This window comes from Sebastes fasciatus, chromosome 19 (assembly GCF_043250625.1).
Source record: "Sebastes fasciatus isolate fSebFas1 chromosome 19, fSebFas1.pri, whole genome shotgun sequence".
Classification (NCBI taxonomy): domain Eukaryota; kingdom Metazoa; phylum Chordata; class Actinopteri; order Perciformes; family Sebastidae; genus Sebastes; species Sebastes fasciatus.
The window spans coordinates 3,826,492-3,854,442 of record NC_133813.1 but is presented as its reverse complement, the minus strand read 5'-3'; the positions used below and the strand labels follow the sequence as shown (position 1 = coordinate 3,854,442).

The 27,951-nt window shown below is 40.0% G+C and overlaps 1 protein-coding gene across 1 annotated transcript; it reads right to left on the bottom strand.

Annotated features, from left to right (window-relative positions):
- Positions 1–22: 22 nt before the first annotated feature.
- Positions 23–27,822, bottom strand: jmy (junction mediating and regulatory protein, p53 cofactor). The gene is made up of 10 exons (XM_074618580.1): positions 26,545–27,822; positions 18,414–18,587; positions 9,780–9,930; positions 8,669–8,838; positions 7,743–7,908; positions 7,319–7,509; positions 7,138–7,218; positions 6,261–6,356; positions 5,667–6,177; positions 23–4,168 (listed from the first exon to the last, which is right to left on the bottom strand). The coding sequence occupies exons 1-10, from the start codon at positions 27,307–27,309 to the stop codon at positions 3,858–3,860; spliced, it is 2,616 nt and encodes an 871-aa protein (XP_074474681.1). The 5' UTR covers positions 27,310–27,822; the 3' UTR covers positions 23–3,857.
- Between the last annotated feature and the right edge of the window lie 129 nt (positions 27,823–27,951).

Genomic DNA, 27,951 nt, shown 5'->3' with positions numbered 1-27,951 from the left:
GAGTATTCAAAGACAACATGTTGGTGCTTCATTTTATTTTGAAAGGAAAATATATATATAATTAGGATATAGAAAGCAGAGAGGAATGTCATGATAGGAACAAAAAAAAAAAGCAACAAAAAAAAACCTTATAAAGTACATTTACATTTGTATGCTTTTTTAAAAATCATTTAAAATATGAAGTTTTCAATAAATACTTCAATACATTTAGGCATGCGGATATAATTTTACATTTCATTACAGTATTTAATTCATAAAAATGACTTTCTTCTTATTTATTGCACTTACGTTGTGATGGGTTTGTCCTAAAACCAGTCACATGCATAAGGTCAAAAGGTTAAAAGGTCAAACTAGTGTCATGTTCAGGGTCAGAGAAAAATCTACACGTTTGACAAAAAAAAGGTTCTTTTTAGAAAAGCACGATGGTTTCATTAGCTCAAATGAAAATAAAGGGACAGAGCAGAGTGAGGGAGTTACAGTCACTGAGCGAACATCTGCTGCCAACGTTCATGTAAAACATGTTTCATATCATTAAAGATCTCTGTGGATGAAAGAGAAGCACAGTTTGAGCCACGATGTCGTCGTACTGCATGCAAGATGTTCAAGAGTCACGATGATTTTTAACACGTAGCAACAGTTTCTCTGTTTGAATGGCAGCAGCTGTGACTCCAGATGTTTACAGGAATAGTTTGACATTCTGGGAAATACGCTTGCTTTTTTTTGCAGAGAGTTAGACGAGAAGATTGATACCACTCATGTCTGTGCGGTAAATGTGAAGCTACAGCTAGCAGACGCTTAGCTTAGCTTAGCTTAGCATTAAGACAGGAAACAGCTAGCGTGGCTGTCTAGCATCTCTAAAGCTCACTTAATAACACGTTATATCTTGTTGCATTTAACAAGTCGGTGCATGACTTGTTAAAGTTTCAGTTAAGACAGGTTTGACACAGTTTAACACGTAATAAAAGAGACAGAAAGGTATAAAAATCACACACACACACAAACACACACAACAAACTCAAACAACAACTTCAGTAAGTAAGTAAGCCTGCAAAACAAATGTTTGAAGGCGGTGGAAAGAGACCAAAAACAGGAGAACTGATTCATTAATTGACCTTATACTGAACTTTCATTCTGAACATTCGGAAGATGGACGCTGCCTATGACACTGTTCAGCACCGTACAACGATCAACAAACTACAGGACATGACTGGTGACCTCGACCTGGTATCATATGAAACTAGAAAACCCATCGGTACCAACCATGTCATACTTGCTCGTCAGTAAGTAGGCTAAATAACGCTCCAAATTTCGGCGAGGAAAAACTGGCATGGCCATTTTTAAAAGGGTCCCTTGACCTCTGACCTCCAGATATGGGAATGAAAATGGGTTTTTCTTGAGTGTTATTTAGCCTCCTTCTGGACAAGCTAGTATAACATGGTTGGTACTAATAGATTCCTTAGGTTTTATAGTATTTTTTAGGGGTGCTGAGATGTGCTTCAGCAGCCCTAAAAAGAGTGTAACTAAGAGTCCTTGGCTGGGCAACCTGGAAGTCTCTAAACAGACTGCAAAGCACTGATGAAAGCCTGGAACTGCAGATCAGTGCAGACCACGTCCCACCTGCTGAACGACATCTGAGATCGCTATGGACTCCAAATAAGAGAAGAATAAATATCAGGACTCTCTCTCAGGTTAGTAAAAATAAATATAAACATCACATATGATCTGAATGTTATCAGATATGGAGGAGCAGGAGGCTGCGTCTGTTACCAGCAGAGGGTGATGAAGCCTCAGACTTCAGTTAAACTGATCCCTGCAGACAGGCTTCAATATGCTGCATGGAACAGTTTCTTCATAACATATCCAAACTAGATATCCTCCATCTACATTTTAATCTGCAGGTTATTTTCCTCAAGTAAATGATTAATCATTAAGTCTATAAAATAGTGAAAAAATGCTCAAGATGACGTTTTTAAAAGTCTTGTTTTGTCCGACCAACAGTCCAAAACTGAAAGACATTCAGTTTAAAGTGACAAAAAACAGAGAAAAGCAGCAACTTGTCACATTGGTGAAGCTACAACCAAAGAATAATCTGAGTTTTTGCTTTAAATAATTGCATAAAATAGATATAGAATAGATTTTCATCATCTGTCTGAAACATATTCTGGCTAATTTAACGGTAATATATCATAACGGAAGATGATCACAATGGAGGTCATTATTATTCCTCTTCATATATTAAAATATTATATCCATCCATCCGTTCTTTTCTAAGTGATTGCACAATCAAAAAGAAAACGACCAAAGCTAGATTTATATTTCAGAAATACTGCCTCGGTCTAAATGGCATCCTTGGAGGAGGAAAATCTGAGGATGCACAGATAAGTCAACAGATAATATTTGTTATGAATATTTAAATGTAAAAACTACAGCGGTTTGTGTGCTAATATTTCTGACCCAGCTGTGCTCCTGTGTGGGCTGCAGGTAAACAGTTTATTTAGATCATTTATATCCTGCAGCTCTATCAGCTACCTACTGCGTGTTAAACTACATTATCAGAGTGACATGTAAACAGTAAATATTAACTCTAACTAAGCTCTACGTTTTGGAATTATATTTCCCATGATGCCTTGGGGGATGTACACAGGAAGTATAATGTCATGGAGTCAGTGAGTTACACTGTGGGCTACAACTTAAGACCCCTTTTGGCAAATTGGCACCATTCAAACTATGCCAAATTAGCTGTTAGCCGTTCCTGTTCACAGTGTACTGATTGATGTACAAACAACCATCACTGGGATACTTTGATACTGTAGAAAACTTAAAAATGTGATGAAGTTCTGCAGTTACAAGCAGCGTCTTTTTCCATGATTTCGAAGCAGATTTATCGGCGTTTATCCGAGATGGATATTGGCGATACGGACATCCTTGAGAAGTGTACATCACACTGAATCTAAAACTATGTGAATCATGTCTGTGTGTTTAGATTTGACTGAGTTATAACTCAGAGAAGAAGTGCGATTTTAGGTTTTTAAATCACCTTAATTGCCTTGATGAGATGCTGCTGCTCCAACTTCTGACCGTGTTAAACTACAATAATTAACTTCCTGTTGTTTTCAGGACAGATATTCGATATCCTTCCTCCATCTCTCCCTCTGGTTATATCATATATATATGTAACTATTTATCTATTTTTAAGTGTAAATGCTAAAAACAGGCATGGCTGATTTGCTAAATACACAAATCAAAGCCAATTTTCAAATTTTTTCACATGAAAATGACCCAAATTAGCAAATTAAAGTTGAACATTTTGGGAAATATTCTCCTTTTTTTAGCTTAGCATTTCTTTATGCTAAATATGAAGCTACAGCCAGCAGCGATATATCTCCCAAAATGTCTAACTCTTCCTTTAAGGAAGTTGGAATTGTCCTATCCTGCATGGCATTTTATGCACTGAAACATACAGTACAAATGAATGTAAAAATGTCCGACACACGTATTCAGTGTATTCAGTGTCGCTGTAAGCGAGACGTAAAAAAAAACTAAATACTCACTTCCTAAAACAAACCCATCACAGCTACAGTACGACTCTGACATGTAGACCGACATAATGAGAGGTTAGAGGTTGTATCCTCGCCAAGAATGCCACAGCAACGACATAAAAAAAGATTAGTGGTCCATCTTTACAAACAACACACAGAAGTATGAATAAAAAAAAACAACGACATACTTCTGATATAAAAAAATCAAGGGTTTTTGTTCAAATTGCACCAAGGTATGTCCAGGTGATTTAACCCTGGCGTGTCCGCTTGTTTCCTCTTCGTTTTGGCTCCACGTATCCATAAAAAAATGAGCCAAACTCAGTTTTCCCAGTCAGTGCATGGGAGGCCTTCATCCTCCGACTCCGACTCGGGCGAAGCCTCTTTGATTCTCCTCAGGGCCTCGTGGATGCTGCGCGTCAGAGCGTCGGCCGAGTGGGTGAAGCTCTTGGCGTGGCGCTTCTGCTCCGGTCGGGTCCGTACCTTCTTCAGCCGGACGCCCTGCCGGATCTGAGCCAGGATGTTTTCGCTGTCGTCGTCCGGGTCGGGGGCCAGAACTCGCAGCTCGGCCTTCCTCAGGTGGAAACAGCCGCGTTTGAGGGAGGCGAGCACCTCGTCCATGGGAGAGCTCGCTGCAGAGAACACACCGATGCAACAGTTAGCCTCACATACAAGGTAACAACTTTATAATACCACAGAATGTAATTTAAAGACAACCTATTATGCTTATTGTTCATCTATTAGAACATGTTTACATGCTTTAATGTCCAAAACATGCTTTATTTTTCTCATAGCGGCTGTGCTACAGCACCTCTTTTCACCCTCTGTCTGAAACAGACAAACACAGGTGTTACTAATCACACTAACGATGGCTCTGCTCTATTCAGGTGTGCCAGTGAGCGTGCGAGTGAGCCGACATGCATGATACCAGGAACCTAAAATGAAAGCAGCTAAATGGAATTAAATTAATTATTTACACCTGCGCTTTTCCTACTTTAACAAGTCAAAATGTTTTCCATGAAAAAGGCCTCCCATGGACCAAAACTGTAGAACAACCTGCTCATAAATGTCCGCCATGCAACTTCTATAAATGTCTTCAGTTTTATTTTATTCTTATTATTATACCCTGGTTTATTGTATTCTAATGTTTTTCTATATACAATTTGATGTAAAGCACTTTGCATTGTTATTAAAGGTTATTTACATTATGTAATTACATCTCTACAGTAGCAGGGTCGGCCATTCCCGTGCTAGAAATCATGAAATCAGATTCACATTGCACACGTCACGGTGGAAAAAGACAGGTTATCGTCTGACTTCTTTATTAAAACATGAGTTTGTTTGGCTGCTTTGTAAACAGACACACCGGCTGCTCTTCTGAAAAAGTAGCTGCTCAACAAGTGTTTGCTGCTTTGAATTCTGGGAACTGTAGTATTAAACCATACTTGCTGTTTTCACAAGTAACCACAGGTGTCGCCAATAGACTGTATGTAAAGATTAACGACATGACAGCTCCCCAAAAGTGAAGCCAGAACATGTTGTGGTGGTGGCTGGCAGAAATGACAAATAAATAAATAAATGTCATTAAACGTAGCAAAAATAATATAAAAAATAAATGTAGCCATTAATTAATTGATAGAATGTGACATAAATTTATATTTCTGTTTTAATTTGCTTCTTTATTTATTTATCTTTGTATTAAGTCCCTTATTTATTTACTCTTCTGTTTAATTTTACTCTTTATTTATTTATGTATTTAATTGTATTAATCTTTGAATTTATTTATTTATTTTTGCACTTATTTTTTCTTTATTTTTAAATATATTAATTTATGTTGCATTTTATCAATTAATTAATGGCTACATTTATTTTAAATATTATTTTTGTTACATTTAATGACATTTATTTATTTATCGGGTCATTTATTTATTTATTCATTTATTTTTGATTTTGGCAGGTTCTGTCCTCCACAGGGAGGAAGTGGAGACGCGTCGCCATCTTTATATACAGTCTATGGTATCGCCAAATAAACCAGGACTGAAATCTTAAAGATTACAACTTTAACCAAAGACTTTTCATTTGTTATGAGAAATGTCAAAAGAAGGTGAAAAATGTGAGCTTCCTCCTCACCTCTTCTCCACTGTGTCGAGTCCAGCGAGGCCGTCTTCTTCAGCTTCTTCCTCGCCGTCTGCAGCTGACTGCTGTCAAAGAATCGAGGGGAAAATGGAGCGAGGGGTAGAGAGGACGACTCAGACTGGCATTCATGATGCCGCATCGGGCTGGGTTTATCCTCCCGGCCCTCATCCTGCTGCTCCTCTGAGGGAGGAGGTGGAGGAGGAGGCGGGGGAGGTGGAGGAGGAGGAGGACCCAGTGACAGAATAGATGGCGAGGCTGAGAGGGGAGGCAGCGAGAGGAAGGGAGGCGAAGAGTCGAGAGTTTGGAGGTCGACTGTAGGTAAAGAGACGCTGTCGCAGCTGCAGGCGTCGGGTGGAGGAGGAGCATAGAGTTCTGGGAGATCTGAGATGCAGTCGGTCTGAACGCTGGCTGAGTGAGTGCTGGGCTGCTGGCTGCCTTTCCTCCGGCCGTGAGGCTGGCTCAGACGCAGCCGGCTGGACTTCAGGGTCACCTGGCCGGGGTAACGCTGATATGGAGAGTCAGGACACAAGGATCAGTCACAGGTCAACGGTGCTCTTTAGGAGAATTAGTGGATGTCGGAGTTCTCACCTGTTTGAGGCTGCGGAGTCTGTCCAGAGTCCTCTGCCTATCCTGACTCACTCTGGCGTTGCTCTTGGCTTCATCATCTTCCTCAGCTTCACCTCCCTTTACAGGAAACAAAAGATCTCATGTAGCAACAAGTGGGATTGTTTGGATTGGTGGGTTTAGCCGGTTTAATGTGGTTCATTTAGAAAGTTGTGAGCTGTCAACTGAACTCAAACTAAACAACCGGACCTCAACCGTTTGAGGAGGAGTCTCTCACTCAGTCTGTTTCTAAGCTGACTTAGATGTGGTTGGTTTGTAGTATGAAAGCAAAGCTTGCAGCTGGTGAGTGCAGGGAAGAAAAGCCGTTAAAAACAGGTGTGTGTTGCGTTTGTGTCTGACTCCATGTACTTTAGTAGTTCCTCATTAAAAAACACACAGTAACTTAGAAAAATCTCTGCCAGGTGTGTCTGCAACGACCACTGATGTAATGTTTGATTGAACGAATACAAACCACCTGTGTCTGTCTGTCTGTCCCCGTAATACACCACAAGATGTCATTAAAAAGCCAACTCAACATATTCAGACAACCAAAACAAGAAAGCAACTCATGGCTCGACTTCTGGATACAATCACAATCACGGTCAGCGGTACTCCTGCAGCAGCACCACCATGAAATGGTTACGTTTTTTTACATTGAAAAAGCAAGATACTAAATTACGGTATTTATGTGCTTTAAAGGCATTTATGCAAACTGAAATATATGTTTATGTTGTGTTTTTTTCACTATTAATGGATAGTCTCCATTTACTACACCAAAAACTCATTTAAATAATATGCAAATGCTTATTTATTGTACGTAAATCCCATCAGATGCAGCCACAGATAAATATTTGAGTCTTACCTGTTGCAGTGTCTGCAGGGAGTCATCATGGCTACCTTGTCGCTGTTGTATCTTCTGGTTGTGATTGACAATACAGATTTCCTATTCAAGAAAAAGAAAGCACATAAATGATGCACTAAACTAACCTGTGTAGCAGCAGCCTCAATATCTAGCTGTTAACTCGTTACTCATCGGTGCGTACCTTCTTGTTTTTGAGGTAGACTTTCTTGGCGGTGATGCGGCCCCGGCGGGCTTCCAGCTGCCGCGTCCTCTGATGTAGGACGCTCATTTCTTCATCTCTGAGGGGGGGCGGTGGAGTTGTGGGATCTTCATCACCCTTCATGGCATCGGGGCTCTCGAAGGCATCGTAGTACACCACCTCATCCTGTCGCTCTGGTGCAACATCACAACAGATTCATCAAGATGTAGTTAGAAAGGAGCGTAGATAACAGCGTCAGTTCCCCGTCGTAAAAGGCTGTCTGACAGCGAGGTATTAGAAAATACCTGTCTGTTTCTCCAAACTCCATCTACTGCAGGTAATACACTGACTATGGAGAAGTACTTTATACAACCACACTTCAAAAAACACCTGAACTATCCCTTTAAAGAAGAGAACCGATGCTCACCTGTCATTTGCCTCCGTAAACTCTGCAGCTGAGCGGTGAGCAGCAGCTCTTCACAGCGCAGCATCTCCGCCTGAATATCATACAGCTGCAGCTGCAGCTCATAGTACAGCGCCTCCAGCTGGTCCAGACGCAGCATGGCGTCCTCTCCACACTGCAGACTCTGCATCTAAAAGCACAGACACACACTTCCATTACTCTTCTACCCCAGACCAGAGGGCAGCACTTCCTGTCATTTGTTTTGAAGTGGAAACTGAGCCTGAGTCAGTGTTCCTGTTCTCTCTCTAAATGCTGAGCTACACCACTCCAGCATACACCAGGTACTTTTTTTTTATGTATTTACACATGTCCAGCAAGTATTTGACCCAAACAATAATTCCCAATGAGTCATTTCCATCGCTGTTCACCAGGATGTTATTCAACCCACTGCAGGATGTCTGAGCCATGAGGTCATTTTACCAACACGTCCATTATCTCGTTTTTTTTTTTTTTTTCCTTCTCTCAACTTGTCTATATCAAAGCATTGATGTCTCTCACTCAAGTATATTTACTCAAGTACTGTACAATTTTGAGGTATTTGTACTTGAATGTTTCCATTTTATGCTATTTTCTACTTCTACTCCACTACATTTTAGTAGTTTATTACTCTTTTTACTTCACTACATTTATCTGACAGCTTTAGTTACTTTGCAGATTCAGATTATTCATACAAAATAGAAATCAATTTATCAATTATGATGTATTAATATAGATGAAGTTACCCAGCAGTTCATAAAGTAGCTGAAATCAGCTTGAAAACGCCGAGGTAGTGTGGACGCTAGGCATAAACCTAGCAAAGTTATGCGTTTTAAAACGAAAACGTAATAGTGGGGTCACCTTGATCTCCATAAGTGATAAACGTTCTTGTGAGTATCATCGGTGTACGTTACCTCCTCCTTCAAGCCATGTTTCCTCTGTTCCAGGCAGATCTCCTTGGCCCTCATCAGCTGCAGAGTTTCTTTAGAAACGGCGTACTGCAGCCGCTCCATACGCTCAACCGCCGCTGCCCACGCCGACTTGCCGAACTTCCTCTGGTCAGCACGCATCCGCTCATACAAAGCTGCAACACATAAACCAACAATAGTTGATCGACATAAATTAAGTATTTAAGTAAAGAGTAATTTTTAAGAAATATTTTCCTGGTGTCTGTTTGTTTGTTTAATTATTTAACATTTATAGAAAATTAAAAAGATATAATATATAATTTGCAAGGGCCTAAAAAGTGGCCTTCTCCAGGCAGCATATTACATGAAATAATTACAGTAATGTAATATACACGGTTTGAATGGATCTATCACTAATTTTAGACATGGTACAAAACATAGTAAAAAACAGAGACATACTGTAGTTTAACAAAGTACTTGATATCAATGCATCCCATAAACACCAATCGGTTATGCAAATATCAAGAAGACTCATTCATAATTCACTGTCAAAACTAACTTAACAAACTAAGAGCATATGCTCATGTGATATGGTTTAGAGTTTTAATAAGACAAGATTTTCTGCTTTTCTCTGTTTTCTATCTTTGTAAATTGAACTGAATATCTTTGTGTTTTGGGTGATTTGGTCAAACAAAACCAAACACTTGAAAACGCCATCTTCATATTTTGACGATTAATCGACTAAGCAAGAAAGTAATAAACAGATTAATCAAATAAAATGATTGTTAGTCGCAGCCCTTAAATGGAAACTAAAGCAGTGTTTTATATAATAGTGCTTGGACTCGAGGTAAGGGAAGCCTGTTCCACGTCTAAACAGAAAATCAGCTGACGTGTTTCCCAGCAGCAGTTCATAGCTGAGATGGTTTGAGGATTAAAATACTTTTGGAGGAAGGGGGGGGACTTGTAGAAATCACTTTGGTATGTGAGAGGTTGGAGATCTGAGACTGTACGTGGAGCGTTAACTGCACTTAGTTATGGAGTAAACAAACACCACAAAAGGTTCAAAGGTCACAGCAAACACAAAAGATAGGAAATGCCTCCTTTCACACGTGTTTACCTTTCTGTGCCCGAGTCGTGGTTTCAAAGAACTTGACAGTCAGGTCTTGTATGGAGAGAACGGCGGCGTGAGCCTTCTTCTGCCACTCCTCATCCTCTTTCCTCAGGCCCTCCACTCGACGAGGACCAAGGCGCTCCGTCTCCAGGGAGATCTGATGGGGGGGTCAAAGAAGGTCGTTACAGCGAGTTCAACGTCAGCACAGATAACAAAATTCAGTCAGTACAGACACTTTGTCCCCCACCACATTACATCTATACAGCAACATGACAAAAGTTTATATTAATAGCTTTTCTTACTCATAATCATAGCTTTGGGGGATGTAAACAGGAAGTATAATATTTGGTAGCTGTGAACTTTATAGGCAATATTTATTATTAGGGCTGTCAAAGTTAACGTGATAATAACGCGTTAATGCAAATTTGTTTTAACGTCACTAATTTCTTTAATGCATTAACGTAATTTAGGATTTTGAGGTTGTAGCGGGCTCAGTTTTAAAGATAGATTAGGCTAAATAACGCTCCAAATTTATGCTAAATTTTGGAGAAGAAAAACTGTCATGTCCATTTTCAAAGGGGTCCCTTGACCTCTGACCTCCAGATGTGTGAATGAAAATGGGTTCTATGGGTACCCACGAGTCTCCCCTTTACAGACATGCCCACTTTATGATAATCACATGCAGTTTGGGGCAAGTCATAGTCAAGTCAGCACACTGACACACTGACAGCTGTTGTTGCCTGTTGGGCTGCAGTTTGACATGTTATGATTGGAGCATATTGTTTTATGCTAAATGCAGTACCTGTGAGGGTTTCTGGACAATATCTGTCATTGTTTTGTGTTGTTAATTGATTTCCAATAACAAATATATACATATATTTGCATAAAGCAGCATATTTGCCCACTCCCATGTTGATAAGAGTATTAAATACTTGACAAATCTCCCTTTAAGGTACATTTTGAATTTGCATTTAATTGCGATTAACTATGGACAATCATGCGATTAAGTATGATTAAATATTTGAATTGATTGACAGCCCTAATTTGTTTACATTTTGGCATCATTAAAAGTATGCCGAATTAGCTATTAGAAGTTCCTGTTTGAAATGTAGCAATCGGTGTACAGACAATTATTACTGGATTACTTTGATACTGAAGAAAACTTAAAATCGTGATGATTCTCAGGCAAGTTCTGTAGTTATATGCAGATTTATGGACGTTAATTTGCGATGGATATCAAAATTAAATCCTCAGAAAGTCACAATATACCTAAAAATAGTGTTATAATGTCTGTGTGTTCAGATTTAAGTGAGTTATGACTCCATAAAGGAGTTTTAATTGCCTCCATGAGCTGCAGCAGCCAAACTACAATAACTTCCCGTTGTTTTCAGAACACCTGCATAAGTACAAGTAAGCACCTGTCCCTTTCACCTCTCTTCCCCCTGAATCCTTGGCACAGACCATTCACTACAGTGTTGTGTAATACCAGTAAGTGACAGCAGATGGTGGTAATAGTGATGCCTGGCATGCTTGTGCATGTTTCTGTTTAGAGTGACACTAACCCAGTGTCCTACTGGGCTGCTGGAACAATAAATAAAAGAAAAAAAAAACTCTGATAACAAAACAGGAAAACTCTGGGAGGAGTTCATATTACGTGGCACGACATCATTCACGTCAACCAGAGTTCACTTTTCAGCAGCTCGTGTCAGTGCCATGTGAAAAAGAGTGAGAAACAGAGGAAAAAGCAGCGCCACGTGGAGTCCTGAACCCTCCTCCTCCTCCTCCTCCTCCTCCTCCTCCTCCAGGAGAAGACCACATGGAACAAAATGTACACAGACACATTAACTCCCTGTGAGGGCCTCGTGGACATACAGTCACATATTAATCTCTCAATGTAAAACAGATGGGTGTAGGTGCTCAAAAATAAACACCAACAAACCTCAAAGGCCTTGATTTATGTCGGCCAGCAGACTCAACTCAGTGCTGTATTGTGTGTCTGCACGTGAGGCACCAGAACAGGGAGTGGTTTTGGGGTGAAACCGGGAGCGAATGGGGGAGGAGAGATTACGTCAGAGACCAGAGAGAAAAAGTTTCTAACAGAAGAAGAAAAAAGAAATCACTTCAGGAATGAGGAATGTCAAAAAAGAGAAAGAAAATATTAAAACTTAGCAGTGATCTCATTGTTCAGGTATCCTTCAACAGAACGGATAACAAAGCACCAACATGTGAAGAGAAAAGCAGACGCCAACATTTAACACCCACAGAGCGCCAAAAGGCAGATCAGTCAGACCTGGTGGCATGTCACACCGACACCTGTGACATTTAACAGCATCTGTTGCTTAACAAACTAAAGCAAAACATCTCTGTATCCAGTTAGACCGTCAGTCTGTTACTGGTTTTATGCAAAGCAGAAAGCATCCATGCAACTGACAAAACACATCTTACTGTTCTCGTTTTTCCAGTCAACGTTCAGTAGCTTATTGACACAAAACATAATTTTAATATTAGAATGAGGGCTGTTAATCGATTAAAATATTTAATCGTGATTGATTGCAAATTAATTGCACATTTTTTATCTGTTCAAAATGTACCTTAAAGGGAGATTTGTCAAGTATTTAATACTCTTATCAACATGGGAGTGGGCAAATATGCTGCTTTATACAAATGTATGTATATATTTATTATTGGAAATCAATTAACAACACAAAACAATGACAGATATTGTCCAGAAACCCTCACAGGTACTGCAGTTAGCATAAAAACAAATGTGCTCAAATCATGACATGGCAAACTGCAGCCCAACAGGCAACAACAGCTGTCAGTGTGTCAGTGTGCTGACTTGACTATGACTTGACCCAAACTGCATGTGATTATCATAAAGTGGGCATGTCTGTAAAGGGGAGACTCGTGGGTACCCACAATAACACACAATGTCAGCACCATTCCTTCATCACAACTCATAATCATACAGCGTGAGACAGAGACACATAAATGTTGATTTAGAGTCACAACTCATTCATATTTTAGTAGCTTTGGGGCACATTAGAGTGTTGTAACCTATTGGTTTGTTAATGTGAGGATGTCTGTAAATACAAGTAAACATCATTAAGTACCAATGTTACACCTGTACAGTCTCTTGTTTTTGTCTTCTTGTGTACACCTAACAGACAGGCAGGAAGCTGCGGGGGAAGATGCAACTGTGTGAGTGATTTCCTTTAACACCTCTGGTCGACAGCTTGTGGCGACGAAACACAGACGTGTCAAACTCTCTGAAAATAGAAGTGACGCCAGCTCTCACGGTAAGAGTGCTGGGATTACGGCGTGGATAGTGTCATGATGGTACGTTATCTCATCTGGTTAAAATAGTGCTAGATACTAGTAGGCAGTGTTTATCAGGCAGCTGTGGGGGAGGGATGGATGTAACATTGGTGAGCTCCACAAAGGTTAAGATGATGATGGCCAGCAGATTTTTAGTCCAAAACAAAGAAAGGAGTATTGTGTGTGTATCCAAAGCCTGATATATCTACTTCCTCTGTGCCATAGCGCTCCATTGTTGTTCAAAAACTATTAAAAACACATTAATAAGCCTCACTTAGGACTGGGTGACATGTTCCTTCATCACCATGAACACACACACTGTAGTTTATTCTGACTCAATCCCACATACACTGTCATACTGCTGCCACTAATACTCACTAGAGCACCACATGGGGATTAATCCGCCGCTGAAAATAGTCCCCAACAAATGCAATATCTCCTCCTGTTTGAGTAACATCTGTTAAAAACTAAATGAGTATATTTAGTATTTGGACTGTTGGTTGGACAAAACGAGACATTTGAAGAAGTCATCTTGGGCTAAAGAAAATTATGACAGGCATTTTTCACTATTTTCAGAAATTTTATAGACCAAATTATTACTTGAGAAACTAATAAGATCAATCGATAATGGAAATAATCATTAGTTGCAACGATATAATAAATTGTACACCAGTAACTTGGTAAAAAAAAATCTTCAAAATGAACAGATTTTTTTATTATTATTAAAATAATAAATTGTACACCAGTATTTCGGTAAAGAAAATCCTTAGAATTAACAGATTCTTTATTTATTATTAAAATAATAAATCGTACACCAGTAACTTGCTAAAAAATCCTAAGAAATTAAGAGAATTTTTATTTATTATCAAAATAATAAATTGTACACCAGTAACATGGTAAAAAAATCTGAAAATTGATAACAAATCTTCAAAATTAACAGGAATTACAATTAAAACCTTTTTAATGCAGTATATAATGTATATACTGTCTTAAACATAGAATAGAATTGAATAGATCGGATCCATTGTCACCGATAGCCGATCCAGTTATTTGGGTCAGTATCATACCCTAGTACCCTAGTTAAAGTTTTTTTGTTAGTCATGATGTATTTAATTAGAGAAACTACTTAAATCCAGGCCACAGAGCTACTTGATTATCTTATGTGATATTTAAAAATCTGTGTTAAATTAGCTGGAGGTAAATATAGCAGGTGTTTAAGGGATCGCCATGACAACCGTTGCCAAGTAATAATGCAGTCGAAACAGTAACTGGAGCTCACTGTGGTACAAAAGTATCTCGGACACGTTACAGAGAAACCACATGTTTAATTCATGGCTGACCTCTGACCTTCCAGGCAACAGGACACCGACACCTCACCGCTCCAACATGCAACAGGACCTCCAACAATGCACCATTCACCAAAATACTCCACACCTTTTGTTGTTGATTCATTCAGGTGATCATTCATTCACTGCTCCATCTGCTCTATCATTCACTGGTTCAGTAAAGCTATACCATTGAGGAGAATAGAAAGAGTTAAAAATATAACATTTCACTGTAAAGCTGCAACGATTAATCGATTTGATTCATTGTCATTTTTCAAGCAACAGTTTCAGCTTCTCATTTAAGAGGATTTGCTGCTTTTCTCTGTGTAATGTAATAACACTAATAATAGAGCTGAACGATTAAGAAAAAAATATCCAATTGCGATTATTTTGACTGATATAGTAATTGCGATATGATTTGCGATGTTAGAGGGAATGTTTTTGTGAGTGATGATGTATTTAATTAGAAGAGCTCGATACAAACTATTAATAGAGACAACAACAGATCATTCAATAATTAAAATAATTAAAACTCTGAATACAACATCCTTGAAATATCGCAGCTAAAAACACAGTATTAACTTCTCCTAACCTCACTACATCCTCTCTACTGTCTGATGTCTCTGGTTGACAGTCTTTTAACTTGAAGCTCTGTGTTGTCTTCACAACATCCTCATATGTGTCCGTGTGTATTCACACTCATACTATCAAGCGACTGATACCCGGCTGCTCTGGTCCTTTTCACATCAACTTTGCGACATTAAGTCGGATGCAAACTGCATGTAAATTAAAGCAGCCGACTGCCTCTCCTTCCCCTTTCCTCACAAAAGCGGAGGATCTCCACCCCGATCCCCTGACTCATCAGTTTGGGAGAAACCAACCGCCTCTACCGGCATCAAGGGTTCATTTGCATACAGCTTTGTTTCCAGCCGTTGGATCGCCCTGAGGGCAGCAGGTGGTAGAGCTGGAAACTTTGGCATCCTGCAGAGTTCAGATTCTCAGAAAAGCTCCAGAAAACATGTCAGAAACATGCAGAGTTATCCAAGGTGCTTCGGAGGTTGCGCTCCTGTCGCACCTGCCGTTACTAAGCAACCAAAACCTGCGTGCTGCGATGACGATGACGATGATGATAAAGTTGCGGTAATTTCGCAGTAAAAGCCTCACTGACTAAATTAAACAAAGTCAAAACCAAGATAAATAGATATCCAGCACCGTAAATACCTCCCAGTAGCTTCACTGCTCGATTTCTCTGTCAAATTGGCTCACCTATCAACCGGATGTTGTGACGTTCTTGGACAGAAAGGGTGAAATAGTAACTGAAAATAATCTGCAGATTTATTGATGATCAAAATAATAATTAGTTGCAGTCCGTTGGTGATATTTGATGCCTTTTTTATTGTCAATAAATAACACGAAAAGACAAACACCAACAATGTGTCTGTATCTCAATACTTTTAGGACTTCCCCAGCCTGTCTGAGCCCCTTAGTCCTTAATTGTTTCAGCTCTAAATGAATGAAATGAATAGTGTGCAATTATGTACATTTTACAGCAGATAAAGCAGACTCAATTTAGACATTTATAATTATGAATACAAATACAGAGGGATCGGGTTTCAAGAGAGATGGAGGAAGATCCAAATGTTTACCGTGATTCCCTGATAACCTATCACTTGTCCAAACAGGTCTCGTATCTTAAAGGATAAGGCTGGTGTTTTTCTATATATCTTTCTTTAAAAACCTCTCTGAAAAAAAATATAATGTTTGATTCCTTAGGGCTAAGAAATGTCCTAAAACAGCTGGACACTGTGGTTTTTTAGCAAATGTCACTCAAAAAGGAGGAAATAGTGCATTTATTGGGGGACTATTTTTAGCGGTGGATTAATCCACATTTGGTGCTCTAGTGAGTATTAGTGGCAGCAGGATGGTGTATGAGGGATTTAATAAAAATATACTACAGTATGTGTGTTCATGGTGATGAAGGAACACGTCATTCAGTAACACAGTGAGGCTCATTGATGTGTTTTTAATGGAGCTCTATGGCACAGAAGAAGAAGAAGAAGAAGAAGAAGAAGAAGAAGAAGAAGAAGAAGAAGAAGAAGAAGAAGAAGAAGATCAGGCTGTGATACAAAAAATACTTTAGTTAGTTAGTAGATAAATTCATTGGTGGTTTTAGTCTTTTCATGTAACAGAAATATCAAATATCACCAGACTGATCCTTACAGAAAAAGTGCTGCATAAAATTTTGATGATTCAGTGAAATTTCTTAATTTAGATCAACACCCGCCCAAGAACCCAAATACCATCATCAAACACTCATAAAACACACCCACACAGGCATTTAGTGATGACATGGAGCTGGATGAGCTTACTGCGTCAGGAATGTGGTTTAGAGACGGGAAAGTTCTCACAACACAACAACAGAGAAAGACTGAGAAGATACAGAGATACAGAGATACAGAGACAGCATGTGTCCAGTTAAACAGCAGCACTCAATACTGTGTAACATAATATCAAAGCCTGCACAGTCCAGTCAAACTCTTGATTCCTTGACCACTCAGGCTAACAGATGTTCTGCTCTTGTTATTTCACACTGCTGGTCAGATACGCCTGTTATTTTTGCCTCTCTACCACCAACTTTCTAGCGGCTGGATTCGACTCCACCTTGAACTCATGAACTTATGTGGAACGGACACACCTGTGCACAGAGGTTACTTCAAGTACAAACGCTGTGTCCGAAATCCCTCCCTATTAACTATATTGTGCATTACATTTACTGCCTGTTAACAATCCAACAAAGCAAAGCATTTTATAGAATTGCAGTTGTGCAATGGTACACCTGATGATGCAAAATGATGATGATTCAGGTGATGAAGCATCCAAAATCTCTATTAACTGAGCTATAAACTGTGAGGTCCACAGAGGGAGGTTAAGATACCGTGTCAGGTGATTTAGTCCCAAATTAGTCATGTTTGCACACACAGATGTGATACACATACTTTTAGATTAAGTGTGACTTCCACTTTCCGAGGACATCATTATCTCAGATGTGCAATGCAAATAAACTTCCATAAATCAGTTTAGAAATTATAGAAAAAAAGACATATTGTGACGTATTGTAAGCAATTTCCAAGTGATGTAATTTGCTATTAGCAACACCTACTATAAAAGAAAGCATACATTAAACACGTAGAGCTAATGCTAGCAGCAGTGAAGCTTTACGTCAGCAAAGACAGGAGCTTTGTTTTGTTGCTGTATTGTTGTTATTTATTGGAATGTGGAATTTTATATTTGTATTTTTAAAAAATCCTCATTCATTCTGCCTTTGTTCATGAATCACTTAAATGTATGTACCTTCTTCCTGCTGGGCTGTTGAACTAGTGAGTGTGAAGGACTCCGACCTATTGACCCGAACCAGTCATGTGTTAAGTCTGAACTCAGCTCTATGAGACAGTAAAGATTACCCTGCGGATTTACTTCCCTTTTCAAGCCTCTAATGAAGGAAAAACAACAAAGATGGAGTGGAGAAAGAGTGTGGAAAACAGAAGAGTGTGCTGAGGCTGCAGAATTACTGAGTGGTTTAGTGGCTGCTGTAATAATACTTATGCTGGTTGTTAAGCCGCTCTGGGTGGAGGGGAAAAAGCCTCTCCGGCTGATCCTCTGCCCTCCACAGCCCCCAGATGCAAAGCTACAGCGTAGCGCAGATCGGCTACTACATCATCATCACCAACAACATGTATCCTCAGCAACTAATGTCATTACAGTGGGCTTAGGAGGCTCAGTGGAGGACATTACCATGCAGTGGTTCAGGGCTTGTTTCCCAGCACTAACCGTGGCTTTTAAAACCACAAGAATAGCATCATAACTGGTGGAGTATGCTGTAGCAGAGAGGCAAAGTGTGTTCCAGGACAGGCTAGTTAGCCGGCTACAGTGAGGTCTAAACCTGCTTAAATCAAGCCCTAAAACAGATGGTATTTGTATCAGTGTGTGTAAGTATTACCTTAATCTGCTGTCTGCGCAGCATTGCCAGCTCCCTCATGTCCCTGAAAGGCTGAAGCAGGTAGTGGTAGAGCTGAGTCGTCGCCTCTAGCAGCTCGCCGTACGCCTCGTCCTCCTTGGGGTACACCTGCAGCAGCTCCACCATGCTGTCCATGGCTTTGTGTTTGTCCAACACCTGAGACAAAAACATGTAGAGAAGAGATGTAGCAGGGAAACTGGTGCAGTCAGAGACACACAGGGTGCAACATATTCCACCTCAGCATTAAAAGGACAAAGGTGATGCTAATTTAGACTTTTCTTATTGTCAACAAATCCCATGAAAAGACCAAAACCCAACGACGTGTTAATCCTCTCTCAGGCAACAACAGCTGTCAGTGTGTCAGTGTGCTGTCTTGACTATGACTTGCCCCAAACTGCATGTGATTATCATAAAGTGGGCCTGTCTGTAAAGGGGAGACTCGTGGGTACCCATAGAACCCATTTACATTCATATATCTTGAGTTCAGAGGTCAAGGGACCTCTTTGAATATGGCCATGACAGTTTTTCCTTGCCAAAATTTAGCGCAAGTTTGCAGCGTTATTTAACCTCCTTCATGACAAGCTAGTATGACATAGTTGGTACCGATGGATTCCTTCTGTTTTCTAGTTTCATATGATGACAGTATCTTTACTCTAGCTTTAAAAAAGACGGATAGACGACCCGCCAGATTTTTAAGAGGTTAATTAAAAATCGCAAGTTGCGTTAATGCGTGAAAAAGAAATTAGTGGCATTAAAATTCATTTGCGTTAACGCGTTATCATCGTGGGTTCAACCATGTAAAACACTTTGTAACTTTGTTTTGAAAAGATTAGTTTTAACGCTACTAACTTCTTAAATGCATTAACCCAATCTGAGGTTGTAGCGGGTTCAGTTTTAAAGCTAGAGTGAAGATACTGGCATCATATGAAACTAGAAAACCTATGGAATCCATTGTCCATATCATACTAGCTTGTCACAAAAAATGCTAAATAACGCTCCCAAAAAAACTGGCAAGGCTATTTTCAAAGGGGTCCCTTGACCTCTGACCTCAAAATATGTGAATGAAAACTCTGAGATGAACTGAGTGAAACCTGTATCTTATTTGATAAAATAGATGTTGACAAACTGCATAATTTGCAGTTGAAAAAGGTAAGAAATCGCAATATATCTTATGTCAATACTCAGCCTATTGCAAAATGATTAAAATCGCAATAAGATCATATCGTGACTTAAGTATGGTGATAATATCGTATCGTGGGGCCTCTGGTGATTGTCAGATGTAGCAAAACAAAAGAGCCTATTTAATAGTTAATAGTTATAAATGAGACAATGGGTGTGAAAACCTGGACTTTAGTGTGTATTGAGTAAAAGTCATGATTACAATGAGTCCTAAACAAAAGCTTTTTCAAAGCTCAAGGGAAAGATCCTAACCTAATCTCTAAAAGAGAGTCTCTGTATGCATGTGTGTGGTCAGTAATGATACCATTAAATATATTGTTTGAGTGCAGTACAATGAGAATAAATTGGCCCCAACTGTTGCTGATTCGTACCATATGTCCTACTATCCACAGACTGCTCATTGTTCGGGAGATAAACGCTATCAGAACAGCTATTGTGCACACAAACACAATTCATCTCCCGGCTCTCAGAAACCAGTAGCTCCAATTCATGCAGCAACAATACGTCTCCTTCACTTCTGCCTCAGATGATATTGAAATGTGCCACCACCCAATCTTCGTCCAGAGCGCCGGATAAAGTGCTCTTCTCTCTGCAAGGAGCTATAGATATGAATAGAGACTCTTATATTAACTCCAGGCTGCTTTTCCAAAGCCCTCCACGTTGGGGATAGACACTGCACGATTCAGCTCGAACACTGCTCCTACTGTTTACCTTGGGCCCGTGTCTCCGTGGTAACCACTGGCCAACCGTACACCAGCTCCCTGGCCAGGAAAACCCCTGGGCTGAATGAGCCCACTGCTGCCTGGGCACCAGCTACGCAAACCTACTAAGTATTTGTGTTTTATGTGCTATTTTAACTTATTAAACTTTTACAGATACAAGCACTGGAGTCAAGAAATCTCTGCCAGTGGATTTTTTTTTAGTACTTCCTTTGAAGACAGAGCTGTTTCTTTATAATACAACATTTCCTGCTGTAATTTTATTTGCATAGTCAAATCGATTCGTTGATGATGAAAGGCAAAGAGCCAGAGGGCCTGTGACTACTTAGTGTTTGAGCTGATGAGCCTGCACTTCAAAAAGGCAGCAGGGCTACTTGTCTTAATTAGAGCCAAAACAATTAGTTGACTAATTGATTAGTCAACTGACAGAAAAGAAATCTGCATCTATTTAAGTCATTTTTCAAACAAAAATGCCAAACATTGCCAAGTCCCTCCGTACCGTGTCCGAGTTCGGCCAGACGAGACTCCATTTACAAAAACAGTCATTTAAATTTTTTTGCCATTGCGTTTGAAATGTGCTATATAAATAAACTTACATCTATCTTTTCACATAGTTTATATATCATTTGTTTAAACCCCTTTATGTTTTCTGGTATTGTTTTTGTAACTCTGGTTTTCATTGCCGTCTGGTGACCTCATGGCAATGTCTTTAATTTTTGTGTTTCATTTAGTAAAAGGCAGCAAATGTAGTCTCATTTCAATTTATATATTTATTACATTTTTATTGTTGGTAAATCACCAACATTGCGTTCTTTTTTCCAAACAAAAATACTGACTAGACATAAGAAAAATGGATGAACTACAAGGGTGAGTGTAACATTAAATGTACTTATTTCTCACTTACCAACTTATTTGAAAGATGTCATTAAAATAAACATGATTGTGTTTTAAATTTAGCCGTTAAGTCTACAGAAAGCACTCCAAAGTGCAAAGACAACATAATTACAGGAGCGATAAGAGCTATAGTATAGACGCTCCAGCCCTATCATCAGGACTAACTCTTCCAGTTTGTCAGTGCTAAATCTGCTCCGTCTTGCTGGAGCACTTTTCTCTCCACCTTTTAATTGAAGCATCTCACAGTCAGGAAGAACACGCCTCGACTGTGATCAGAGCAGACACTCTGTTTAATGAGCTGATTGCTATTTAGGAGACATGAAATGCTGAGGGGGAATACCAGTTAGCACTCAATGGCAAGCTTCTTTGCAGAGCTGCACACCACCTGTGAATCAACTGAACTCAGACCTGCAGCTAGAAATCACTGGCACAAAGTGGGTTAATTCTGCACAATGTTTTTGCTTTGGGGGAAGCACAGGAGGATTAAACGGCACCTGTAGCCAGCAGAAGCAGTCTCAAAAGGTAACATGCACCTTGCACACAGTATTACTGCTTTAAGCTCAAAGATAAAACAGATGGGCGCATTAGTTGTATTGCAAATAAATATGTGTTAGTAGGCAACACAAATTAAAAAGCTACCTGCATACCCCAACGTGAATCATGCAATGCAGGCTAAACAAAGTGAGCTAAATGTAGTCCCACAAAGCCACAGCATGGCAGACTAATCCCACAGCGGTATCGGTGGCTAATGTGCACATTCACCATGACAAAACACAAACTGTGGGCATATACACATTAACACACAAAACATACAGTAGTAAATGAACTGCCTATTAGGGGTGGGTGGAAAAAACGATTCACCTACGTATCGTGACTTTTTGTATGTATTTTAAATTGATTTTTTAATGTCAGAATCGATATATTTGGTTAATTTGAGTCTATGCGGAGGAAGAAGGAAGTTACCGCTTTTATTGTTGTAGTCTGAGGAACGTGACGTCATATCTGATACGACCTGCACCCTCACATGTTAAATCCAAAGTGGTAAACATTACACATTCAGTAAAGTATGGAAACACTTTGGGACAGGAAAAGCAGAGCTAGACATCACGGCTAAAGCTGCATGCTAACTCTCTCACGGACAGGAAACGTTATCTAATTTAGATATTTTCCAAAGTAAAAGTCCCTAGAAGTGTGTGATTCAACTTTTTCTCATGGTCTAGTGTTAAAAAAGTTAACAAAAAAGTATTTTGATTCGATATCGCAATAAATTGTAATATCGAATCACAATACTTAAAAATCGCAATACATATCGAATCGGCACCCAAGTATCGTGATAGTATCGAATCAAGAGATAGGTGTATCGTCCCAGCCCTACTATTATCCCTTTATGACTAAGTAAATTGTATAGAGAGCGAGGAAACTAGTCTGATATATATGTATGTAGATGCTAGAGAGAAAACTAATCTGCAACAATTTTGATAATCATAATCGTCTTTTTTTAAGCAAAAAATACCAAAAATTCTCTGGTTGTGGCTTTTCAAATGTGACTCTTTGCCGGTTTTCCTTGTCTTATATGACAGTAAACTGAATATCTTTCGGTTTTGAACAGTCAGTTGCACATAACATTTAAATATGTCAGCTTAAAAGGTCTGGATTTGATAATGAAAATAGCTGCTGCAGTCTGAATGTGCATTATCAGCTTTTACATTACACTCACACCTGTATGTTGGATACCAAACACTGTATAATCCAGCCAGCTTTGACCATGCTGTTTAACTTCATCCAACCCTCATTACAAATGTAGTTAATGTTTAAACAGTTTTCACACGCTTTACATTATCACCACACATGAACAACGACAAAGCAAAGCCATTAAAATCTAACTATCAGCTTGCTTCAACGTGTCAGGTTTACTGTTTAACAACAGGCCGCACAGATAAGGAAAAACTATTAAGTCTCTGGTCAATGATTGACTGATTCATGCTCTGTGAAGTGGTTTCCACCAGTTGGTCTTTTTGCATATTTGTCCCAGTTACCATCACAGACAGGGCTGAGATTGAGGCCGCTGCATCTTGTGATAAGGTGTGATACAACAGTGATTCTCCAGCTGCTCCATCCACACCAAACAGTCTAGACTAAAATCGGTTGTGATTCCCTTATTGCGAGCGGCCACTACTCCCAGACCCAGTGAGCATCTTCCACTAATGCTCTCCTCCTTATACTTTCTTCTAATCACATAATATTTTAATCCCAGTCCGTATGGTGGTATGGAGGAGCTGCATGAGGTATAAACAGTACATTAGAGCGTAATGTGATGGTTATTTTCTCGATTTATTGTTTAAAATGTTAGAAAATTAGTGAAAAATGTCCTTTATAATTCACCACAGTCCAACATAATGTATTTTAATTAGGGCTGTCAATCGATTAAAATGTCTAATTGCGATTAACTGCATCGCCTCACAGCAAGAGGGTCACAGGTTCAAACCCAGCTTGGGGCCCTTCTGTGTGGAGTTTGCATGTTCTTCTCCGTCTCTATGTGTCAGCCCTGTGATAGTCTGGCGACCTGTCCAGGGTGTACCCCGCCTTCGCCCAATGTCAGCTGGGATCCCCCTGCGACCCCGAATGGGATAAGCTAGTTACAGGTAATGGATGGATGGATGATCTACCTCTTGCCTCTCAGAAATAGAGGAGGAGCCTCCTCTGCCTCTATGGACCAGCCTCCTCTGAGATCAGACCATATCTATGTAATGATCTGTGTCATATTAATAAAACCAGGTGGGTCACTATCTGCTTCTGAGCTCTGTCACATACTGTATAAAAAAAGTGACATTAAATACTTTCTTTCCTGGTTGGGCCAAGCCTTTACTCCGTTGTGTGTGTGTCATTCAGTAGAACAAAACGATAGGAGGTGAAAGACTCTGACGCCTGAGGCTCTGTCTCCTCAAAACACACTGAGTGACTTGATTCATGACTTTTATTTAGACTTCACAGTAGTTTCTGCGGTAGTCACGCTAGATTTGTTACGTCTGCTCTAACAGGTAGATGACATTTGCAGTGGTGGAATGTAATTACGGTAAGTACATTTACTCAGGGTCTGAAATTAGCACCCGCCACCCACCAAATGCTGGTAAAGTTTTGGCAGTGGCGGGTGAAATCATCAGGCCATCCGCCACTTTGCCAGGCAGGGAAAACGACAGGGATGGGAATACAGAAACAGTTCCCATTGAGAACAGGTTCATTGTTGTCAGATTCCTTGGCATCTCATGCCTTCGTAATTACCAATTCCTCTGTATTGATGCTTTCCAACAGTTACGCATGTACAATGACGCATTCGCACACTCTATCGTGTTTGTTTGGGACCGGAGCCATGACGGAGAGAGAGAAAAAGCGCTCAACAGCATGGCGCTGCTACTACTACTAAACCTGAAGGAACGCATCCTAATTTTTCCCTGATAATGCGACACTGAACAACAAATCTGTGTTGAAATCAGCAGGAGGAGAGTTAGTAACGTTACCTGTTAGCAGCCGGCGGGCAGTACAGTCCTGACTGGCTAAATAACGGAGCTACTAACTTAAACAGAAGTTGCATTGTGATGTGTTCCAGCTCTATTCAGTAAAAATGACTATTGTCAGAAGCTAAATTACAACGTCACCATGATGTGTTCAATTGTAGTCTCGTAAAATGTAATGCCAAGATTTTTTTTTAATCAAAGCAAATATTTAAATAATCATAATCATTTGGATTGTGTGTTTTTATGCAAATAACCACTATAGATGATAATAGCAAGGTACAGTACGGTACAGTGTACAGTTTTCTTTGTCTTATTTGATAGTAAACTAAATATATTTGGCTTTTGGACTGTTGGTCAAAACAAAACAAGACTTTTGGAAACATTATCTTGAACTTTGGAGACATTATAACGGACCCTTTCTCACCATTTATAAACTAAATAAGAGTTTTAATATTTAATATATGCGTTTTGGGCTGCAACTTGATTATTTTCTCAATTAACTGATTAGTTGTTTGGTCTATAAAATGTCGGAAAATGGTGAAAAATGTTTATCAGTATTTCTCAAACCCCAAGATGACGTCCTCAAATGTCTTGTTTTGTCCACAACTCAAATATATTCAGTTTACTGTCATAGAGGAGGAAAATAAACCAGAAAATATTCACATTTAAGAAGCTGGAATCAGAGAATTTAGACGTTTTTTTTCCTTAGACTATTACTCAAACCGATTAAATATAATAGTAAAACACTGACGGGGAACATTTTACTGCACTGTGAGTATTTTTACTTTACTTTAGATATGCTGATACATACTTTTACTTAAGTAAGGTTTTGAATGCAGGACTTTTACTTGTAGTGGAGTATTTTAACAGTGTGGTAATAGCACTTTTAATTAAGTAAAGGATTTGAATACTTTCTCCACCACTGGCACATTCCCTTGAATGAAAACACATGTTAGCATCTTACATGTTTTGTTTTTCTAGCTGAATACATGTCTTCAGCTGTGTGGACTAACACTTGAAACAATCTCACCAGCTGTGGTGACACATCATTTCTGTAACTCCACCTCTAATTGTTCTCTTGTCGTTTCTACGAGACTCCCTTCAGCCAACTAGAGTGTGATGTCTGGCCAGACCAGATCATATTACAAGGCCTGTGAACGTGCATGCAGCAACAGATGGTAGATCATAGGGGGTGGACAAAGGAAGAGGAGGAGGATAAGCAGAACATGAGGCACAATTATGTTCTGAAAACTACAGTTTTAAAAATGCCTTCCTATGTAATATAATGCTGATTAGAGAGTATACAAATTAGGGGTGGGGAAAAAATAAATTCACCTATGTAACAAAGGAGGACGGTCTGCAGGACAGATAATAATGCACACAGTGCACTTTCATAAACTATGCTACTGGAGTTAACCTGCACTATATTCATTTTTAACAGTTTCTTCTGCACTATATTCACTTTTGTAATAGTCGTGTATTACAGCTGTTACCCTGCACTATATTCACTTTTAACTGTTTTCTTCATCTCCTTGTATTTTTATATCTGGTATATTTTTTTGTACTTTGCACTACTAACTTTTTTACTGCCTTTTTTACTAACAAGATAGATAGATAGATAGAGAGTAACTTTATTGATCCCGAGGGAAATTCAAGGTTCCAGCTTCACCCATCCATCCATTTGTCTGTCTATGACAATAAAGCTTTCTTTCTTTTTTTTTCTATTCTATTCTATTCTATTCTATGTATCACCTTTTCTCCAAGTCATCATCTCCTGCATCTCATCCATGAAATCCTGCATTAACTCACCTCCTGCATGCATCTTTTGGCCCTCTCCAGAGCATCCTCATAGCCCTTCTGCCTCAGCTCACTCAGGCTCTCGTAGTACTCCTCCGTGTCCTCGCTGCCGGAGAACAGCACCTCGGAGAGGATCTTCCACCCGCAGGTGTCCAGGGCATGACCCAGGTACACCTGCAGCTGGTAGCAGAGAGCATCCGTCTCCCGCTGCGACACACCAGCAGAGCCGAACAGCACCGACCACAACACGCCGGACTGCTCCTCTGGGAAGGAAGGTAAACACGGCTCCAGGTCCGAGTTGACGGCGCACAGCTGGAGGTGGGCTGCTCGAAGGTCCTGGAAGGAGAACACCCCGGCCCAGCTGAAGTCCTCACGGCTGTCACTTTCTCCTGCTTCTGCATCATCATCATCATCCACCGGCTCCAGGAGCTCAATATCTACCAGTTTAGGCGTCACAATATCCCAGGACGCTAATGTAGGACTCACACACTCTGTTGTGTTTGAACCACCCGGTTTTAAAGCATTTGTATCCCCAATATTAGTCGCGACAGAGTGTGGTCCTTCAGCGGCAGCAGCAGCAGCGTCGAGTAACGGGTCCAGAAGCAGAGTAGTCCGCCTCTGCACGGTTCTGTTGTGGCAGGTTATGGCGAACTTTCCCTCGATGTCGTTCCAGGCCACGATGAAGACGAATTTATGCCTCTCATTGTCGTCGAAAACCCGCGGTCTGACGGACACCCAGTCGGACTCGACGTGATCCTCCATCATCGTGAATGACATCTCATTTAAAAAAAAAATAACCGTTAAAAAACAGAATGTGATGCTAACGGCTACTAACGGCTACTTAACGGCTACTAACGGCTAGAAAAGTGAGATTCGGAGCAGTTAACGGCTGGATTTAAAGAGGTGAAACAAAGCGTTGTTTACCGAGCTATAACGTCGTTATCCCCCTCCACCACCACCACCACCACCTCCACCACACACGGCCGGATTCAGCATCCAGACATGGAAGAAGTTTAAACGGCCAGACTCTCTCCTCCACGACGACGGAGGAGAGTCGTCGTCAGCTTCTTCTTCATAACCGTTGTTGTTGTCATAGTGACACTCTGGTGCCGTTTATTTCAAATTTAAACTGCTCTCTCTCGCGCTCCAGTAGTGATAATAACCGTTGGGCTCGTGGAGGCTCTTTGTTTGTCCCGCTGTAGAGACAATGATGCAGCCCAGCTCGAGCTCGAGCTCTCGGTGTCACGTGTGAGCTTCTGTTTACAAGCAAGTCAAGGTGCGTGCGTGTTGTCAAATCCGGGGAGGGATTTAACTGGTGCACACACACACACAGTGAGGCACTCATGGTCCATGGTGAGAATAGGAAATATAAGTGATAGAAAAAAAGCACTGAGAAATACTCTGTTAAGTACTTAATTA